General features: G+C 41.9%; 1 protein-coding gene across 1 annotated transcript in view; it reads left to right on the forward strand.

The window, feature by feature from the left end:
- Nucleotides 1-17,381, forward strand: part of ADGRG4 (adhesion G protein-coupled receptor G4) — a 96,696-nt gene that overhangs the window by 52,502 nt on the left and 26,813 nt on the right. Inside the window, 3 exon segments of the mRNA XM_059156850.1 lie at nucleotides 1,459-1,675; nucleotides 2,648-2,810; nucleotides 13,080-13,214. Of these exon segments, the coding sequence (XP_059012833.1) occupies nucleotides 1,459-1,675; nucleotides 2,648-2,810; nucleotides 13,080-13,214 (515 nt within the window).

Raw genomic sequence — 17,381 nt, forward strand, 5'->3', positions numbered from 1 at the left:
ATGTTTATGGTAATTTCTTTTGTTTTTCCAAACAGACTTGGTTATTTGTCATGTAAACCAGGTTAAGTTATGAATATAATCTCTCTCTCTGGACTTTTTCCTCAACAGATTGTATTTCTCGATATTTTTTCCATTATATTTTAGTTACTGGACTTAAATATGAGGGCTTTAAGCTGGGAGGGCACCCCAAGGAGCTTAGCTTTCTGTGGGTTATATCGAACTAAAATCTAATTTGTGTTGGATTTGTTTTAACAAATACTGGCACTGTGGTGACGACAAACGGGGGTCTTTCATTGTAGAGATGCATACTGAAGGATTTATGGATGAAATGATATGTCTGGGATTTGCTTTAAAATAATCTGGAGTGGGGCGCCTGGGTGTCTCAGTGGGTTAAGTGTCTGCCTTTGGCTCAGGTCATGATCCCAGGGTCCTGGGATCAAGCCCCACCTTGGGCTCTCCGCTCAATGGGGAGCCTGCTCCCTCCTCTCTCTCTCTCTCTGCCTGCCTCTCTGCCTACTTGTGATCTCTGTCTGTTAAATAAGTAAATAAAATCTTTAAAATAAAATAAAATAATCTGGGGTTGCAGGAAGGTGGGTGAGAGTGTCAGTAAAATAAGATTAGCTCTTCATTGACACTTGTTGAAGCTCGGTGATTCATGAGGTATATGGGGATTCATTATACTAGTCTTTCTACTTTTGTGCATGTTTGAAAATTTCCATAATAAAAAGTGAAGAAAAAAGTGGGCGAGTTAATATCTATTGTTCCTCTTCTCTTAAAAAAAAATCTAAATGAAATTGCTTCTTATTATACATGGTCCATAGTTGCTTTTTTTTTTCTGTGATTGCTGGTTCTTGACAGAAAAATATCACTACCACCCTTGATTAGGAAAACACAGACTGAGTGTTTGCAGATATTTTTGTACAGGTGGGATCTACTTAACTCAATCCAATACTCAAAAGTCTTAACTTAATTAGAATCTAATTGCAAGATAATCTTCAATGACAAAAAGGTTTCCCTGGTGTATTTTAAAAAGGATTTAATGAATAAAAACTTGACTTGTGTGCTATTTTCTGGGACTCTGCCTATTGTAGAAATTGAGGTCCAGCATTTTTTTTTTTTTTTACTGTAAATTTTGCCGCCTGTGTAGATATTTGCATTTGACTGCCTTAACTTTTTTTTTTTTAAAGATTTTATTTATTTATTTGACAGACAGAGACCACAAGTAGGCAGAGAGGCAGGCAGAGAGAGAGGAGGAAGCAGGCTCCCTGCTGAGCAGAGAGCCCAGTTCGGGGCTTTATCCTAGAACCCTGGGATCATGACCTGGGCCAAAGGCAGAGGCTTAACCCACTGAGCCACCCAGGCACCCCGACTGCCTTTACTTTTGAAAGGGAAGGAAGCAGACCAGCATGGTCCCAAAGGAAATAATGCGGGTTTTCTATTTCAATTTTCTTTCCCCAGAGAATGCAGATGATGTCGCAGAGCACGTTTTAAATTTAATAAATGAATCCCCCCCTCTGGATGAAGAAGAAACAAAGATTATTGTTTCTAAAGTATCTGATATTTCACAATGTGATGAGATAAGTATGAATCTAACCCAGATTATATTACAAATAATCAATGCTGTTTTGGAAAAACAAAACAATTCAGCATCTGATCTGCATGAAGTGAGAAACGAGTAAGTACTAATGCTTTGATAAAATATGTTATTTCGTAAAATCTATAATATTTGTTATTCATTCCTTTGCCTACAGCCACCAGATTGTCAAGGTCAGGTAGCTATGCATGGAAAGCTGCATTAGTATGACGCAGTGGGGTCATCGCATACAAGTCCCCATTGCGGAGGGATGCTTTGCAAGATTCGTATTCAAAATTCGAATGAATTGTTGCAGAGTTTCAAGTAAATAGTTGCCCCAAACCGAACCTCCACTCTATTTTCCCAGCCCTGGTGCTCCCCCACGTTCTATGAAATGCACCCACCCATTGCTGAAGCAAAAAGCTTGGGAATAATACTAGCTACCTCCCTCTACTTCACAGCCAGTCAGTAACCAAGTCTTGCAGGAGGCACTGGACATGCGGTTTTTAATCCCTGAAATACTCCTCAAACCCATCTACTTCCGTCCATCCCCAAACCCACTGTCACCTATGTCCCAGCCTCCTATCTCTCCACTGACCTTCTACAGTAACCTCCTAACTGGGCTCCTCCCACATCTTTTCACGCACATATCAGCTCATGTCATTCTCTTGCTTTAAAACCCCTCAGTGGCTTTCTGTTACACATGGAATAGATCCAAATTTCTTGGCCTATGACGCCATGCAGCATCTGGCTTTACATACAACAACGTCATTTAATCTCGAGAACCACTTGCGAGAGGAGTGCTAGGCTTCCCTCTGGGTTGCAGGTAAGTAAACAGAAGCTCAACCACATTACCGTATTTGCCCACACAGTTAGAAATTAGAGGAGCTAAGCTTTAAACCGCAGCCTGTTGACTCCAAAGCCAGTGCTCTGATTTGATAGTCCCTTCCACAGTATAAAGACAGTGATTAAAATGGAAGGAAAAATCTGACATTGAGGACATGTCGCAAGGAGTATGGGTCTTATATTATTACAGTGATAGGGATGCTCTTCTCTCCCTGTGGTTCCTTGCAGAATTCTGAGGATAATCGAGCGTGTGGGTCACAAGATGGAGTTTTCTGGGAGGACAGCAAATCTGACGGTGGCCAGGTTGGCATTGGCCATCCTGCGGGTGGACCACATGTTTGAAGGCATGGCATTCGCCATTCGCTCCTATGAAGAAGGCACAGACCCCGAGGTAAGTCTACCTCCAGGAACTAAGAACCAATCAGACACGTCTTCATTCACTGACTCCTTGGGAGAGAGAGGGGATACTTTTTAAAGGTTTTAGTCTTTAGGGGACCTTATGAAACTACAAATATCCCAGAGAAGATTCATATAGAAACTTCAGAAGCCTAACAGCTTGGTCAGAATGGTGTCCGTGAGGTGTTCAGCAACACCATCTTTGGCCCCTGTGGCCCGAAATCATCTCACATGTTACTTCATTGTTAGCTACCACTTCTAGAGTGCTTATTACATGTCAGGACACTGAGCTACTACCTGAGTGGATAAGGAAACAGAGTAGTTAAGTAACTTGCTCTAGGACAGACAGCCTAATGGCAGAGTCAGGATTCGAAGTTATGTTTGTCTGGCTTTAAAGTCTGGGCCCTTTCCATCACACCACAATACCTCAGCCTTCGGCAGGCCACAGGCCATCAACCCCTGCAGAAAACAATTGGGAAGGGTACCATTTTTAAAAAAAATTTATAGTTTAAAAAAATTATAAAATTTACATATGGGGAAATGCACAAATTTTAAGGATCTGTTTTCTGAATTCCAACAGTTGCATATGTCTGTGTAACTAAAACCCCTATCAAGATACAGAATGTTATTGTCACCCCTAAAATCCCCCTCCTGCCCCTTCCTAGTCAATCCCCGCAGCTACCACCTCCCCTAGCAATCACTGTTCTGGTATCCTGCCACCAGAGTTTTGCCTGTTCTAGAACTTGATATAAGTGGAATTGTAAAATATGTACATTCTTCTGTTTCTGTAGTTTATTCTTTTTTTATTGCTGAATAATATTCCATTGTACGGATATACCAAAGATCGTGTATCTAGTCTGCTGTTCATGAACAGCAGATTGTTTCCAGTTTTGGGCTATTATGAATGATAAATACTGAACATTGATGTAACAGTCTCTGTGTAGACATATGTCTTCATATATCATGAATGAATACTCAGGAAAGGGATTGCTGGCTCATAAGATGTAGGTTTAAGTTTGTAAGAACCTATCATGCTGTTCTATAAAGTGGATCATGGAGTGATTTTTCATTTTTTTTTTTTTAATTGAAGTGTAGGGCCCCTGGGTAGCTCAGTCAGTTAAGCGTCTACCTTCAGCTCAGGTCATGATCTCAGGGTCCTGGGACTGCCTCCCACATCAGGCTCCTTACTTAGCAGGGAGCCTGCTTCTCCCTCTCCCTTTGCCACTCCCCCTGCTTGTGCTGTCTCGCTCTCTGACAAATAATAAATGAAATCTTCAAAAAAATGAATTAAATACAAGTATAGTTGTCACACAATGCTACATTAGTTTTATTTTTCATTTTTAAAAAATATTTTATTTATTTATTTGACAGAGAGAGACATAGCAAAAGAGGGAACACAAGCAGGGGGAGTGGGAGAGGGGGAAGCAGGCTTCTCACTGAGCAGAGAGCCCAACGTGGGGCTCCATCTCAGGACCCTGGGATCATGACCTGAGCTGAAGGCAGATGTTTAACCAACTGAGCCACCCAGGCACCCAGTTGATTCCTACAGCCTTGAAGTCAGGTAGTGGGAGTCCTTCAACTTTGTTCTTTTTCAAGATAGCTTTGGTTATTCTAGACCTTTCCCGTGTCCATAGGAATTTTCAAACATCTTTATCAATTTGTACAAAAAGAAGTGTGTTGAGAGTGATTGAGATTGATTAATTTTGGGAGAACTGATTTCTCAGCATTATTAAGTCTTCTCATCCAGGAACATATACTCAGGTTGATTTTAATGTCCCTTAGCAATGTTTTGTACCTTATTTATTTATTTATTATTTGAAGTTTTTATTTTCATTCCAGTTAGTTAACATACGGTGTTATATTAGTTTCAGGTGTACAATGTAATGATTCAACACTTCCATACATCACCCTCTGCTCATCACAAGCATACTTACTCCTAGATGAGAGAGACCTAGACCATCAACTTTATTTTTATATACTTCCAGCAAATAATTAAAAAATTATATTAAAAAAATTCCATTTGCAACAGCATCAGAAAACACAAAATATTTAGGAATAAATTTATTTATTTACACCCAGTGTGGAGCCCAACGTGAGGCTGGAATTCATCATGGTGAGATCGAGACCTCAGCTGAGATCAAGAGTTGGACACTTAACTGACAGAGCCATGCAGGCGCCCCTTTGTTTTGTAGTTTTAAGCAGAATAGTATCAGTATGGGGGCGCCTGGGTGGCTCAGTGGGTTAAAGCCTCTGCCTTCAGCTCAGGTCATGATCTCAGAGTCCTGGGCTCGAGCCTTGCAAAGGGCTCTCTGCTCAACAGGGAGCCTGCTTCCCCCTCCTCCCGCCTGCCTCTCTGCCTACGCGTGACCTCTCTCTGTCAGATAAATAAATACATAAATATTTTTTAGAAGAATAGTATCAGCATGTTTTAAAGTTTTAAGTGGAGCAGAATCACATGTCTTTTGTTAAATAAAAAAATAAAGTTGATAGTCTATGTCTAGATCTATGTCTATGTCTGTCTGTCTATCTGTGTATCATCATCTATTGAATCCTATGAATTCGCTAATCTCACCTGTTAGTTGTAATGTCATCTGGCAATAGAGACAGTTTAATGTCTTTCTTTTTTTTTTTTTAAAGATTTTATTTATTTATTTGACAGAGAGAGAGATCACAAGTAGGCAGTAGGCAGAGAGGCAGGCAGAGAGAGAGAGGAGGAAGCAGGCTTCCCGCTGAGCAGAGAGCCCGATGCGGGGCTCGATCCCAGGACCCTGGGATCATGACCTGAGCCGAAGGCAGAGGCTTAACCCACTGAGCCACCCAGGCGCCCCAGTTTAATGTCTTTCTTATTGATTTTTATTCATTTCTGCTATTAGTGCCTCCAATAAAATGCTGAATTGAAGTAGTTAAATTGACATCTTTGTCTTGTTCTTGATATCAGAAAAAAGTATTCACTATTTTACAATTACTGTGATGTTAGCCATGTTTTTTAATTGTTGTTTTGTTTTTAGATCCCCCTTATTTGATTGAGTATACTACCTTCTCTTTCTAGTTTGCTGAGAGATTTTAGTGTGATTGGTTGCCGAATTTTGTGGGGAAAAAAATTTTTTTTCCTGTATCTCTTGAAGCAATCGTTGGGCTTCTCTCTTTTATCCTTCTAATCCAGTGAATTATACTGATTTTAGGATGTTAAACCAATCTTGCAGTTCTGGAAGAAAACTTACTGGTAATGATGTATTATCACGTTTATATACTGCTATTTTCAACTTGCTTGTATTTCAAGTATTTTTACAGTAATACTCATGAAGGATGTTGATCTAGAATTTTTTTCTGATTTTATTTTTAAATCAGGCTTTAGGTTAGGGTCATGCCAATTTCATAAAAGTGAGTTGGGAAATGGTCCCTGTTCTACTTTTGGAAAAAGTTTCTGTAACTTTGGTGTTATTCCTTCATCAAAGGCTTGATAGTTTCACTAGGAAACTCTCTGGGTCTAGAATTTCTCTGTGGAAAGTATTTTGATAGCAAACTCAATTAATTTAATGGATAAAGAGTCATTCAATGTTCCGATTCATCTTGTGTCTGTTTTGATTATTTATATTTTTTTGAGAATTTATTTCATCTAACTTATCAAGCTTGTTGACAACAGCTGTTCATAGTATTTCCTAATGATTTCTTAATGTCTGTATGATTTGTAGGGGTGGTCAGCAAACTTTTTCTGTAAAAGGTAATAAATATTTTAGGCTTTATAAGTCCCAGGTAGTTTCTGTCTGACGAACATTTTTATTGTTTCTCTTTTTCTTCCTTCTTCTCTTTCTCTCTTCCTCCCTCCTTTCCTTCCTTCCATCGTCACATTCTTTTTTTTTAAGATTTTATTTATTCATTTGACAAACGGAGATCACAAGTAGGCAGAGAGGCAGGCAGAGAGAGAGGAGGAAGCAGGTTCCCTGCTGAGCAGAGAGCCCGATGCAGGACTCGATCCTAGCTCTCCAGGATCATGACCTGAGCTGAAGGCAGGGGCTTAACCCACTGAGCCACCCAGTCGTCCCCCATTGTCACATTCTTCATTTTTCTTAAAGATTTATTTATTTGACAGAGGGAGAGATCACAAGTCGACAGAGAGGCAGGCAGAGAGTAGGGGGAAGCAGGCTCCCTGAGAGCCCAATGTGGGGCTTGATGCTGGGCTCGATCCTGGGACCCTGAGATCATGACCTGAGCCGAAGCTAGAGGCTTAACCCACTGAGCCACCCAGGTGCCCCTGTCACATTTAAAAAAAAAAAAAAAAAAGAAATATTAAAGCTATTCTTAGCTTGAGGCATATGAAAACAAGCCTTGGGTAGGGTTTGTCCTGCTGACTAATTTATCAATCTCTCTTTAATTCTTGATAATTTTTTTTTAGATTTTATTTATTTGTCAGAGAGAGAGAGAGTGAGAGCATGCAAGCAGGGAAAGCGGCAGGCAGAGGGGGAAGCAGGCTCCCCGCTCTGCAGGGAAGCCAATGCGGGACTCAATCCCAGGACCCTGGGATCATGAATTGAGCCAAAGGCTGACGCTTAACCCTCTGAGCCACCCAGGCGTCCAAAATTCTTGATAATGTTAACTTCTTCTTTTCATTCCCTCTCAATCAGTGTAACTAGAGATTTTTCAATTTTGTGGATCCTTTTTAAGAACCAACTTCATTAATGTTCTTTATCACTTGTCTATTTTTGTTACCATCTGTTTTAGCTTTATTATTTCCCTCTGTGTACTTACTTTGTGTTTATTTTGCTCTTCCTTATCTACTTTCTTTTCTTAAGATTTTGTTTATTTATTTGACATAAGGAGGGAAGGAGTGCAAGCAGGGGGAGGAGCAGAGGGAAAGGGAGAAGCAGACTCCCTGCAGAGCAGGGAGCCTGATGTGGGGCTCCATCCTAGGACTCACAGTTTATGACCTGAGCTGAATGAAGGCAGATGCTCAACCATCAGAGCCACCCAGGCACCCCCTTTATCGAGTTTCTTAAGGTGGATCCATAGGCCATTGATTTTAGATGTTTCTTCTTTTCCAATATAATCATAAAAAGCTATAAATATCTTGCAAAGCAATTTCAGCTGTGATCTGCAAATTTTGATGTTGTATTTTCTTTTCACCTTTCTTTCTTTCTTTCTTTCTTTCTTTCTTTCTTTCAGCAAGAGAGAGGGGACATGAGCAAGGGGAGGGGCAGAGAGAAAGGGAGAGAGAGAATCCCTCAAGCAGGCTCTGAGTGGAGCCCAGCTCAGGCTTGATCCCACCACCCAAGATCATGACCTGAGCCAAAACCAAGAATTGGTCCATCAACAGACTGAGCCACCCAGCACTCTGATATGCTGTATTTTCATGAGCAGTCAGTTCAGAATATTTCCTACTTTCTTCTTTGTTCTGTGGATTATTCAGAACTATGTTCTTTCAGTCTCAAACATTTGAGGAACATCCAAGACTTAACGTTGTTGATTTCTTGTTTATTTCACATGGATCACAGAATGCACTCAGAATAATTTCAATCCATTTAAATCTGTTGAGACCTGTTTTATGACCCAGTGTGTGATCTATTTTGATGTTTCATACACTTGAAACACTTGGTATTCTACCATTATTGGATATGTTGTCCTACAAATATCGATTAGATCTCAAAGGGGTCGATAATGTTACTCAGATCATCTAAGTCTTCGCTGATTTTTTTTCTTAGTTGTTTCCTAGTTTAGAGAGGTGTTAAAATCTCTGACGTTGATTGTGAAATTGTCTATTTCTCCCTTTAGCTGTATCAAATTTTGCTTTATTTGGGGGCTCTGCTATAAGGTTTCTATACATGTATGTTGTTATGTCTTCCTCATAATAACTCTAATACTAACTTATTTATCATTATGAAATAGTTCTCTTTATTTTCGGTAATATGCTTTGTCTTGAAGTCCATTTTATCTGATATATATGTATATATATTTTTTGCACCCACTTACTTTCTATTTCTTTGTATTTAAAGTACACTTCTTGTAGAGAGCATACAGTTTGTGTTTCACTTTTTTATCCATCCTGAAAATATCTGCCTTTGAATTAGAGTGCATAATTCTTTTAACATTTAATGTATTTTTTGATCTGGTTGGATTTAGGAGTAACGTTTTATTTTATTTTCTACCTGTCCCTTCTGGTTTTTGTTCCTCTTTTCCTGATGCGTTTTCATTTATTTTAATATTTATTACAATTGAACTTCAATTTTTTACTAACTCCTTAGCTACACTATTTGCATTGTTTTCTTGATGGTTGCTCCAGAGATTATAATATGCATCCTTTTATTTTTGTAGTCTGCTTCAAGGCAACATTGTACCAATTCATGTAAAACACACAAACTTTGACCATACACATCCATTTACACCCTCTGGATCTTATGTTATAGTTGTCATATATATTACATCTAAAATCAGAACCCCCACAAGACAATGTTATCATCATTATTTTAAGAGTCTTGTGAAATTGAAAGAAAAAATAGTCTCCTATATTTATGTAGATACTTATAATTTTCAATATTCTTCCTTGTTCCCTAAAAGAGTTCCATCTAGTAATATTTCCCTTCAACTTGAAGAAATTTACTAAGAATTTCTCATAGTACAGGTCTGATGGTGAATTTTCTTAATTTTCATTTATCTGAGAATGTCTTTATTTTGCCTTTATTCTCCTTTTTATAATATTTATGTTTATTTTAAAGAACACAAGCAGGGGAAGGGGCAGAGGGGGAGGGAGATACAGATTCCCCTCTGAGTATGGAGGCCCAGGCGATGTGGGGCTGGATCCCACGACTCTGAGATCATGACCTGTGCTGAAATCAAGAGCTGTATGCTTAAATGACTGAGCCACCCAGGCTCCCCTTCTCTGATTGTTCTTAGTGTTTTCATTGTTTCTTTGCAGTTTAGCATTATGTGTGTAGGTGTATTTTCTCTGCATTTCTCCTGCTTGAGGTTTGCTGAGATTTCTGAACCTGTAAATTGATGTCTTTTATCAAATTGGGGGAATTTTCCATCTTTATTTCTTTTTTTTTTAAGATTTTTTATTTGTTTATTTGACAGAGATCACAACTAGGCAGAGAGGCAGGCAGAGAGAGAGGGGGAAGCAGGCTCCCTGCTGAGCAGAGAGCCCGATGTGGGGCTCGATTCCAGGACCCCAAGATCATGACCTGAGCCGAAGGTAGAGGCTTTAACCCACTGAGCCACCCAGGAGCCCCTCCCCTCCATCTTTATTTCTTTAAATATTGCTTCTTCACCATTCTTTCTCTCCTCTCCTTTTGGGACCCCAGTTACATGTATATAAAATTTTTGGATGTTGCCCCCACAAGTCCCTGGAGCTGTGTTCATGTTTTTAATCATTTTACAATTTTTTAAAGATTTTATTTATTTATTTGACAGACGGAGATCACAAGTAGGCAGAGAAGCAGGCAGAGAGGGAGGAGGAAGCAGGCTCCCCGCTGAGCAGAGAGCCCGATGCGGGGCTTGATCCCAGGACCCTGGGATCATGACCTGAGCTGAAGGCAGAGGCTTTAACCCACTGAGCCATCCAGGTGCCCTTTACTATTTATTTTTCTGAGACTGTAATTTCTACTGATTTCTCTCCAAGTTCACTGACATCTGTTATCTTCATGTTACTCTTGGACCCATCCAAAGCAATTTAAACATTTTTGATACTGTATTTTTTGTTCTAGAATTTCCATTTTTGTCCTTTTTCTGCTTGCTTCTCCGCTGGTATTTCTTCTTTTTGTTTTAACTGCAAGCATATTTTCTTTTAAATACCTGAGCATAATTACACCAGGTGCTTAAAAATCCTTGTTTATTGACTCCAACATTGTGGTCATCTGCAGGTTGATCTCCACTGATTGTCTTTTCACTTCAAAATGAGTCATATTCATGCTTCCTTCACACAGGGGGTGAGTTTGAATTATGTCCTGGATATTGTGAATGTTATGTTGCAGAAATTCCAGATTCCACTATATTCTTTGGAAGACTATTGCCTTTTGTTATACCAGGCAAATGACTCTGTTGGAACTGAACTGCAGATTCCATCTCTTGGATGGCAGCCTAAATCAGTAAAGTTTCTTTATCCTTAGTTGGAGTCTGTGTCTGTCTTGTACATTAATGGTTCGGAGGCCAGGCAGAAACTATACTCATAATTATCTCTCCTCCTGGTAGGGTGCCTGGGTAGCTCAGTAGGTTTAAGTGTCTAACTTCAGCTCAGGTCATGATGCCTGGGTCCTGGGATCCAGCCCAGCATGGGCTCCCTGCCAGGTCTGCTTGTCTTCATCTCCCTCTGCCCCTTCACACTGTGCTAGGTGTACCTGGGTACTCTCTCTCTTAAACAAATAAATCTTAAAAAAAAAAAAAAAAAAGAGTTTTGGCTCCTCCTGTCTAGCTTCCTCTTTCCCATAATTCCCTGGTCCTCCCCTGACGTGCAGTTTCCAGTGACAGGTTGTGGTTACCCTGACCTTTGTTTTATGGTTCTTCATGTCACTAAGACTGCAGGTTTTCTATCAGAATTTTGAGTGTTCTTTACAACATTAGTTTCACCTTGCCATCAGGTTAAAAGCTGTAAAAATAGATAACTCTCCTTGTAATGTTATCTTTTTCCAAATCTCTGCTCTGGTCCGGAATCAGCCTGCTTTTGTTCATTTCCCAGTGCTTTCGAGTTGTGGTTATTTCGTATTGTTGTCGCGCACAGGAGGGTCAAGTCCATTCAGAGCTACTTAGTCTTGCCAGAGGCAGATGTTGACTTCCCATTGTATTTTGGTTACATATGGGGTTTTCTGTTATAGACTTTGGGGGAGAAGCAAGTCAACCATCCCCAATCACATTCTTGGTACCAAACTGCTTTCATATTGAAGCTAAATCAGAACTTCTCCAGGCTTCCTGGGGGGCTCAATGGATTAAGCGTATGCCTTTGGCTCAGGTCATGATCCCACGGTCCTGGGATTGAGCCCGCATCAGGCTCCCTGCTCGGCCAGAAGCCTGCTTCTCCCTCTCCCACTCCCCCTGCTTGAGTTCCCTCTCGCACTGTGTCTTTCTCTGTTGGATAAATAACTAAAATCTTAAAGACAATCAGGACCTCTCCACGGTCCTTCATTGCCTTAGTGGAGTTTATTTGTGCTGGCAGAAGAGTCATATTGCTCTAGGGTTCACAAATAATTTTTTAAAATATTGTAAACTCTTATCTCCCCCACTTCCACAGCTGGCTAGGAAATAGTTCCTTGATAGACCACATGTATAATGGGGGAAATGGAGGTCCAAATTACACATGTCTTTGTTCAACTATATCCCAGCTGTGTGACCCTAGGCAAATCTCTTAACCTCTCTGAGCCACCATTTCCTGATATCATACAACATACAATTCAGAGCTAATACATGAGTGAACACAAGGTGCCCATATACCCTGTCTTGCCTGGTAGAGTCCAGGTTTACAACTGTGGTCCCCAGTTTAGTGGTAAAGCCCCCTTTCACTCTCAAAAATGCTCTAATACTTATAAAATACTATTACCGATCAATTCAGTGAATTTTCCTACTATCGAGTCTCTAGCGGAATTCCTAAGGCCTTACTGCTTTACTTCCCTGTCTTTTCAACAAAAGCATTGCCCAATAAAATACGGGGCAATGCCTAATGTATCAGTAATGTCTATTGTATCGGTTTTTTGTTTCATTTTTTTTCCCTCTCAGAACTGTATGGATGAAAGGGGCCTACTTTCAAAGACTGGCTTTTATTTCTGAGAATTAGGGCAAATCCCCTGATTTGTCATTCCCCTTTCTACCTCTATACATACCCAGGTGCAAGTAGACCAGAGATAAGTTTGGGAAGAAAAATGGGTGTGTGTGTGTGTGTGTGTGTGTTTGTGTGTGTGTGAGAGTGTGTGTGTGTGTGTACATAAAATGTGTTGCATACAGGGTACTTGGGTGGCTCAGTCGTTAAGCGTTTGCCTTCAGCTCAGGTCATGATGTCAGAGTCCTGAGATGGAGCCCCGAATCGGGCCCCCTGTTCAGCGGGGAGCCTGCTTCTCCCTCTCCCACTCCCCCTGCTCATGTCTCCTCTCTCTCTGTCTCCCTTTCTGTCAAAAAATAAATAAAATCTTTCAGAAAAAAAGGTGTTGCATAGCTTATGCAACTAGCTCCCACCCTTCAGCCCTACAGCGTGATGCTCTGGAGGTTGGAGCTGGGGTTGGGGTGGGAGGAGGGGGTGGTTCGGGCTCATGGGTGATGATTTCCGCTTCCACTTCCCGCCTTGTTTTGGCAGATTTACCTGGGTGAGGTCCCTCTGGGAAGGATTTTGGCTTCCATATATTTGCCTAAATCACTGAGGGAGAGAATTCCTGTTAGCAACTTACAGACCATCCTGTTTAATTTTTTTGGCCAAACTTCACTCTTTAAGGTAAGTTCTTGCCTCTGGAAACTGTCATGAGCTGACGTATGGTGACTCATTGTAATTATGAGCTCTTGCTATTTTCATGATGTTCTGTTTATTTTAGAATATGCTCTCTGATTTATTCTGCAAGTCTCCTGGCACAACCCCGGCCCTCAACATGAATCAATGACTTCTTTAATGATGTTCCCAGTTTTTTAAAATTTCACAGCTTCTCGGCTCTGCAAGGGACCTTACAGATCCTGTGGTGACCAGACAGAGACCTCAGGATGGTTTTAAAACCAGAAAAGAACAGCAAGTCCTCCTGATGAGTGTTGTTCCAACTTGTTCATGCTTTCTTCCCAAATCTTCCTTGTTTCCTCTGAGCCTCCACACCCCTTGTTTTGGGCCAACTCATTTGAAGCTGAGCAGTGGCCAGTAGGACACTTGCCCTAGAGCATGTGTCACTCCTTACCACCGCTTTCACAGAACCATCTCTGAGGGCTCCAGTCCTTACCCATTTAAAACCAAGAGGGAGTATGATGTGGTGGTTATGGGCATGGATCTGGGACCGGCTGAATTTAAAGCCGGCTGTGCCATCGTCTAGCTGTGGGGCCTTGGGTGGGTTACCCAACCTCCATGGGCCTTGCGTAGAATAGGATAATAACAGTGCCTCACTGGGCTATTAAGGATTAAAGGAGTTAATACACAGAAAGTGCTTAGAACATTGCCTAGCCTGTCATTATCAACAAGTAACTGTTTGCGTCACTATTATTATTTGCCTCTTTGGGGGCTGTGCCTAATAAAAGGTTCCTTCATTCGGCCCACTCTATCCCATGTAGCTGTTGGGAAGACAGCAGCCAGAGACAGCATGAAATGGTTGATGATCACTATTAATTGTTAATGTTCACACTTTATTATCTCATTTACTTATGAGGAACCTTGATTCAAAGAGTGCTGTGGTCTGAATGTTTGTGTCCCCCCAGAATTCATGCATTGACATCCTAACCCCCGAGATGATGGTATTAGGAGATGGAGCCTTTGGGAGGGGATGAGTTCATAAGGGCGGAGCCATCATAATGGGGTGAGGCCCCAGAGAGCTTGCTTGATCCTTCCTCCATGTGAAGATGGAGCAGGAAGCTGCCTTCTCTGAACTGGAAAGCAAGCCTTCACCAGAACCTGACCATGTAGGCACCCTGATCTTGGACTTCCAATTTCCAGAGCTGGGACAAAGATGTTTCTGTTATTTAGAAGCCGCTCAATCTGATATTTTGTTCTAACAGCTTGAACAGACCTAGACGAAGAGGCTAAGTTATTTTGCTCAAGGCCACACAGCTAGGAAGTGGCATAACTGGTAATCAAATCCGGGCTGTCTGACTCCAAAGTTCAAGTTTTTAAGAGATCCATACATTAACACCCATGTGTATTTGCATTTTTTAGAGAGGCTATCCAAAGGAATGAATTCATAATGGTCAGATATACAGAGAGTTATTGCAGGGAGATTGCACCAGGCCAACTTAAATATACCACATACCAACTCAAATATAACACATTGTCTCCAGTTATATCTGTAGGATGTCCTGTTCTCCTGGAATTCTCTAGTGGCTCCCCTTTCTATGTATATTCTATTTATTCCTGTGGGTTCAGCTCAAATCCCACCCAGAAAGTCATGAGCCCCTGCTTTCCTCCACACCCACCGCTTGCTTTCTTGTCTTCTGTATCCACCTAGTCTCTAGTCTGGTTTCCCTAAGTCGACTGGCAGATGTCGTAGGTCAGACATATTTTATTTTCATGGCCCTGGCACAGGCCTAGGTATCCAACAAATTTTCAGTAGATACATATTTATTGAGCCTTTTTTTTTTAATTGGGAAAAAATTGGTTAGACTGGGGACAAGACAGTGAACAAAAACTTTAATAAAAAGGATGAATGTGGTTCATAGCACTCTGATCCTTTTGGTAAACTTGAAATTTCTCTGCCTCATTTGATATACCATTATTTTTGTCTTAATTTCTCTCCTTGAGAGAGTTGTGCTTGTCGCATAGAAGAGAAGATAAACTTATTTTGCATAGATTTAACACCTAATAAGTAATTTTTATTCACTAACATCTTCCACGGAAGGGGATTAAAGATCTTTGACAAAATTAGCCTACGGACGTCATAGTGCCAGATAATGGATTAGAAGTAGCCTGCCGTCACATTCAGAACCGGAAGGGCCCTTGTAACTCTTAGTGGCCCGTCTCTTTTTACCGATGACCATGTTGAGACTCAGAGAGGGGAAGGCACCTGCTAGAAGTGACACAATGTATTCAGTCGGTCACACAGTTATTACTCAACCAGCAAACAGTGATCGAGATCTTGCGAGGGGTCTTGTGTCATGCTGGGTGCTGGAGATACAACAGCGAGTGACAGAGACATGATGTGGGTCCTCATGGAACTCGGTGTGAGGGGGGAGAACAGATACCGACAGATTCTAACCTTGAAGGGGGTGACCTTGAGGCTGGGTCTGATGCCACTGATCACTAGGGAGGGAGTGCTTATAAGACATGCCTCTCTTTAACTACCTTTTCCCCTAAGTCCCAAGTTAGCCCTGCTTTCACGTTGCTTCCTCCAATCTTTTTATCAAAATCTTAACAGCCACTGTAACATTTTACTTTAATGCTTGATAAGGGGAGGCCGGCTGGTTCCGTCAGTGGAGCGGACGACCCTGGATCTTGGGGTTGTGAGTTCCAGCCCCACGTTGGGTGTAGAGATGATGTAAAAACAAAATATTGGAAAAAAATTGTTGAGAAGACACTACTCTTGGAAAACACATACCTCCTCCACCACGAGAGGAGGGTCTCTGGAAGGACAAAATGTTAGGCAAGTACAATATGGCACAGGGGCTCTGGGAGCATAGTGGAAAGATTGGGGAGATCAGGAAAAACCTAGAATGGTGTGGGCTGGAACCCAAGGTTGAGTAGAAGGTAGGAGATAAAAGGGGCAGGGAGAAGTGTGGAAGAGGGCTTCCGGTAGAGGGAACAACTTCTCTAAAAGGTTCAGAAGTGAAACAGGTAAAACTTGAGCCTTGAGCCAACGTCTGGAAGAGGGAGAAATGATGTAGCACCTTTTCTTGCGTGGCTGCCATTTTGTAGGGAAGAGAAGTAAAACCAGAGGACAGGTTAATTAAGTCCTGAGTTGTGGTGTGTTTCCCCTCTTTTGGCATTTCCACTGCAGGAAACTGTATCTTTTCCTAAGTTGAGAAGATTGTTTGATGTCCACTGGTCCACTTTTCTTCCTGTTATCAGTGTATCAGAGGGGAAGAGATTTTAAGGAACAAGAGGGCTTGGGCTAGCGCTTGGTCTTTGGATGGTCATCCGGGGCCCTGGGCACCATATTGTGCTGTAGATCCACCTCGGCCTCAGGCCACCGCACCGGAATTTCTCTGGGAAAAGAGCATGGGACCACCCGGCTGGCTTTAGAGGAACAGAGCTGATCAGGAACGGGAAGGGAGTAGCTTCCTAGCGGAACCCCAGGCTGTGTTCACAGTTACCCAGTTCTCAGGGGCTTCAGGGCTCAGAAATAGGAGCGCCGGGCATCTTCTGAAAATGGCCCAGCAGGCTCTGCAAGGAACATTGTCTGGGCTCACCTCATCTAGGCTTTCTTGGCAAGTCCTCAGAGGACTTTCTCCCCAGCCCTCCTGTCCTGTGCCTGCCTTACCTCTTGTCTCTTCACTTGTGCCCCAGAAGAGGCAATCTCCCAGCTGCCTCGCCCCATGGGGCCTTGGCCTGTGGCCCTTTGGCCCTGAGAATTAGCAAGTTGCCACATCCTGAATTAGCTACATTCTATGGGATCTCCTTTGAACCAATATTTATGAAACATCCTTGCGCCATCGTGCCCTAGCTGTGGGATCTTTGCCCAAGCCTTTGAGCCTCCCCAACCTTCTGTTTATCCAGAAAACGTGTATATTGTTTCAGTGAGGACGGAAGAGAGTGTATGTGGAAAGCACCTAACAATGTAACCGGCTAGCTCTGGGCACAAGACGAAATGCTTGCTCTATGTCCGGCCATGAGGGGGGACACGAGGTGACGCGACATCTCTGCTCTGACCTCAGATCTCACAGTCCCCTAGGGAGGAGATGATGGCCCTCAGAAACTTATTTCAACCTGGATATTTATCCTCCTGCTTCCAACTTCAAGGGGGAGGAACAAAAGGGTGGC

This window comes from Mustela lutreola, chromosome X (assembly GCF_030435805.1).
Source record: "Mustela lutreola isolate mMusLut2 chromosome X, mMusLut2.pri, whole genome shotgun sequence".
Classification (NCBI taxonomy): Eukaryota; Metazoa; Chordata; class Mammalia; order Carnivora; family Mustelidae; genus Mustela; species Mustela lutreola.